The 2668-nt window shown below is 42.0% G+C and overlaps 1 protein-coding gene across 1 annotated transcript; it reads left to right on the top strand.

Moving 5' to 3' along the window:
- The first annotated feature begins 1075 nt into the window (after window positions 1-1075).
- On the top strand, window positions 1076-2025 carry LOC119942819 (olfactory receptor 1038-like). The gene has a single exon (XM_038763785.1). The coding sequence runs from the start codon at window positions 1076-1078 to the stop codon at window positions 2021-2023; it is 948 nt and encodes a 315-aa protein (XP_038619713.1). The 3' UTR covers window positions 2024-2025.
- Window positions 2026-2668: the final 643 nt, after the last annotated feature.

Below are 2668 nucleotides of genomic sequence, written 5' to 3'. Positions count from 1 at the left end.
AGGGCTGACAGTCTTAATCCCCATTTTACAGATAAGGTAACTGAGGCATAGAGAAGATAAATGACTTGCCCAAAGTCACATAGCAGGCAAGTGGCAGAGCGGGATTAGAATCCACGACCTCTGACTCCCAAGCCCGGGCTCTTTCCACTGAGCCACGCTGCTTCTCTAAGGATTTGAAGCAGGGGAGAGTCACTGTTGGACATGAGAAGGGAGTTGAATCTATGCTTCTTGGTGAATTCTCATCTAAGAACTCACACAAGCATGTTCATTCTGTTATGAACTTTGGATTTATTCAATGCCAAGGTCATTACTTAGAGTCTTGATTATCTGATGTGTTGAGGTTTTTCACCAAGAAAGTTTCTGTTTATTTTGAGGACCACCTATTAGGCGTATGATGTAACTGCCCTAATCAAAGTAGAAAGGAAATGCTCCCTTTTGAATAAATTTAAACAGCACACAAAATTATAAAAAATATTCTGTGCTTATTTTTAAGTTTGCTTCCCCCGGTACGATGTAAGCTTTTTGTGGGCAAGGAACATTTCGCTTTGATTGTCTGTACTTCCCAAGCATTTAGTACACTGAACCACACCAAATGGGTGCTCAATGAATGCTACCACTGACACTTGTTGACCGCAGGTCCCTAATCTTTTCCACATCGAATACCAGAGTGGGGATAGCTCTTCATTAGTTTTTTCTATACTTGTTTTATGTTAACAGTAACCTGCTAAAGAACTGGAAAAATAAAAAGGTGTGGAACCTCAAACTGTTCAAGATCCAAGAAGGACTATTCAATCATTCAATCGTATTTATTGAGTACTTCCTGTGTGCAAAGCACTGTACTAAACACTTGGGAGAGTTCAATACAAAAAACAAACACACACATTCCCTGTCCACAATGAGCTCACAGTCAAGAGACTAGAATAACTTTTCTTTAAGGTGAAAAAAAATCTTAATTGCAGGTGCTCTATAGAAATGCCTTTTACCTCTCCTTTCTGAATGAATGTGAGCTAAAACGTGAAGGATAATACTTAGACTGCTCTGTTTTCTCCAGCTACAGATACCCACCCTGGGAATCATGACTGAGGGAAATCATTCCCAGCTGAGTGAGTTCATTCTCACCGGGCTCACAAACCTTCCAGAGCTGCAGATCCCTCTCTTCGTCGTGTTTCTGCTTATCTATTGTACCACAGTCGTGGGGAACCTGGGCCTCATCTTCCTGACCAGGACTGATTCTCGACTTCAAACTCCCATGTACTTTTTTCTTGGCCACTTGGCTTTGGTTGATGTTGGTCATTCCACAGCTGTGGGCCCCCAAGTCCTGGTCAATTTGCTGGAGGAGAGAAAATCTATTTCCTTCTACCTCTGTGCCGTGCAATTTTGTTGTTTCATTACTTTTATCATTACCGAAATTTTGCTCCTGTCTGCGATGGCTTACGACCGCTATGTAGCAATCTGCAATCCTCTACTCTACAAGGTCATCGTCTCGGAGAAAGTTTGCACTCTTTTGTTTGCCATTTCCTACATCTACAGCTTGGCCGTCGCCCTGTTCTTGGTAGTCTTCACGTTTCGGTTGTCCTTCTGTGGCGATAACGTCATCGATCATTTCTACTGTGATATCCTACCTATCCTGGCGTTGTCCTGTTCTGACACTCATGTCATAGAGTATTTCATTTTGGGGGATTCTACTTTCCTTTTGATTGTCTCCCTCCTGGTTGTCCTGATCTCCTACATCTTCATCATCTCTACCATCCTAAAGATCCGTTCTGCCCAAGGCAGACACAAAGTCTTCTCTACTTGTGGTTCCCACCTAGTGGGGGTGACTCTTTTCTACGGGACTCTGATTTTTATGTACATGCGGCCACCAGTCTCATTCGTAACAGAAAAAATTGTCTCCGTGTTTTACACCCAGGTGCTTCCTATGTTGAACCCCATGATCTACAGTCTGAGGAACCGGGAGGTGAAGAAGGCCCTGGAAAGAACTCTCACAGCTTGTTGCCTACATTTCAAACTCTTGAAATCCTAAAGTCTGCTCAATAAAACACTTTAATAATAAGACCAGAATCCTGTTAAAAACATCTCTGGACTGTTTCCTTTTAATATAAAGATCAGATAATGAAGCTGGGGAATTAGAAAAGGACCATGATCATAAATTTGCACCACATCAAAAGGAGTTTTCACTAATTTTCAAATGTTCCAGTCAATTAGATATTTGACATGAAAATAAAGCTTCGTTATCTCATCCTGGGCACTAGTCAAGCACGAAGCAGAATATTTAAATCTGCTCTGAATTTCTGCCTTCTGCCCAGACATATTTCCCTCAGTTTGAGGTACAATGGAGTGACAGAAGTCTGCCCAATTTCCTAACACTGTTAGGAAAAGGTAGGAATAAGCATAGCTTGGTGGAAAGAGCACAGGAATGGGAGTTACGAGACCTAGGCTCTAGTCCCAGCTCCACTCCTTACCTGTTATTTAACCTTGGGCAAGTCACTTTACTTCTTTATGCCTCAGTTTCCTCATCTGTAACATAGGGATAAAATAGGGATGAAATACTTGTTTTCCTTCCCCCTTAAACTGTGAGCCCCAGGTGAGAAGGGACTGTGTACAATCTGATTTTTCTGTATCTGCCCCAGGGCCTGACTCATAATAAATTCTTAATAAAGACCACCAT

Source organism: Tachyglossus aculeatus, chromosome 21, assembly GCF_015852505.1.
Source record: "Tachyglossus aculeatus isolate mTacAcu1 chromosome 21, mTacAcu1.pri, whole genome shotgun sequence".
In the NCBI taxonomy this organism is placed as follows: domain Eukaryota; kingdom Metazoa; phylum Chordata; class Mammalia; order Monotremata; family Tachyglossidae; genus Tachyglossus; species Tachyglossus aculeatus.
The sequence above is the reverse complement of the archived record's forward strand: the minus strand, read 5'-3'. Positions and strand labels throughout refer to the sequence as shown.

Coding starts and splice junctions, on each gene's coding strand:
- LOC119942819 (XM_038763785.1), top strand. CDS start 1,076: ATGACTGAGGGAAATCATTCCCAGCTGAGTGAGTTCATTCTCACCGGG.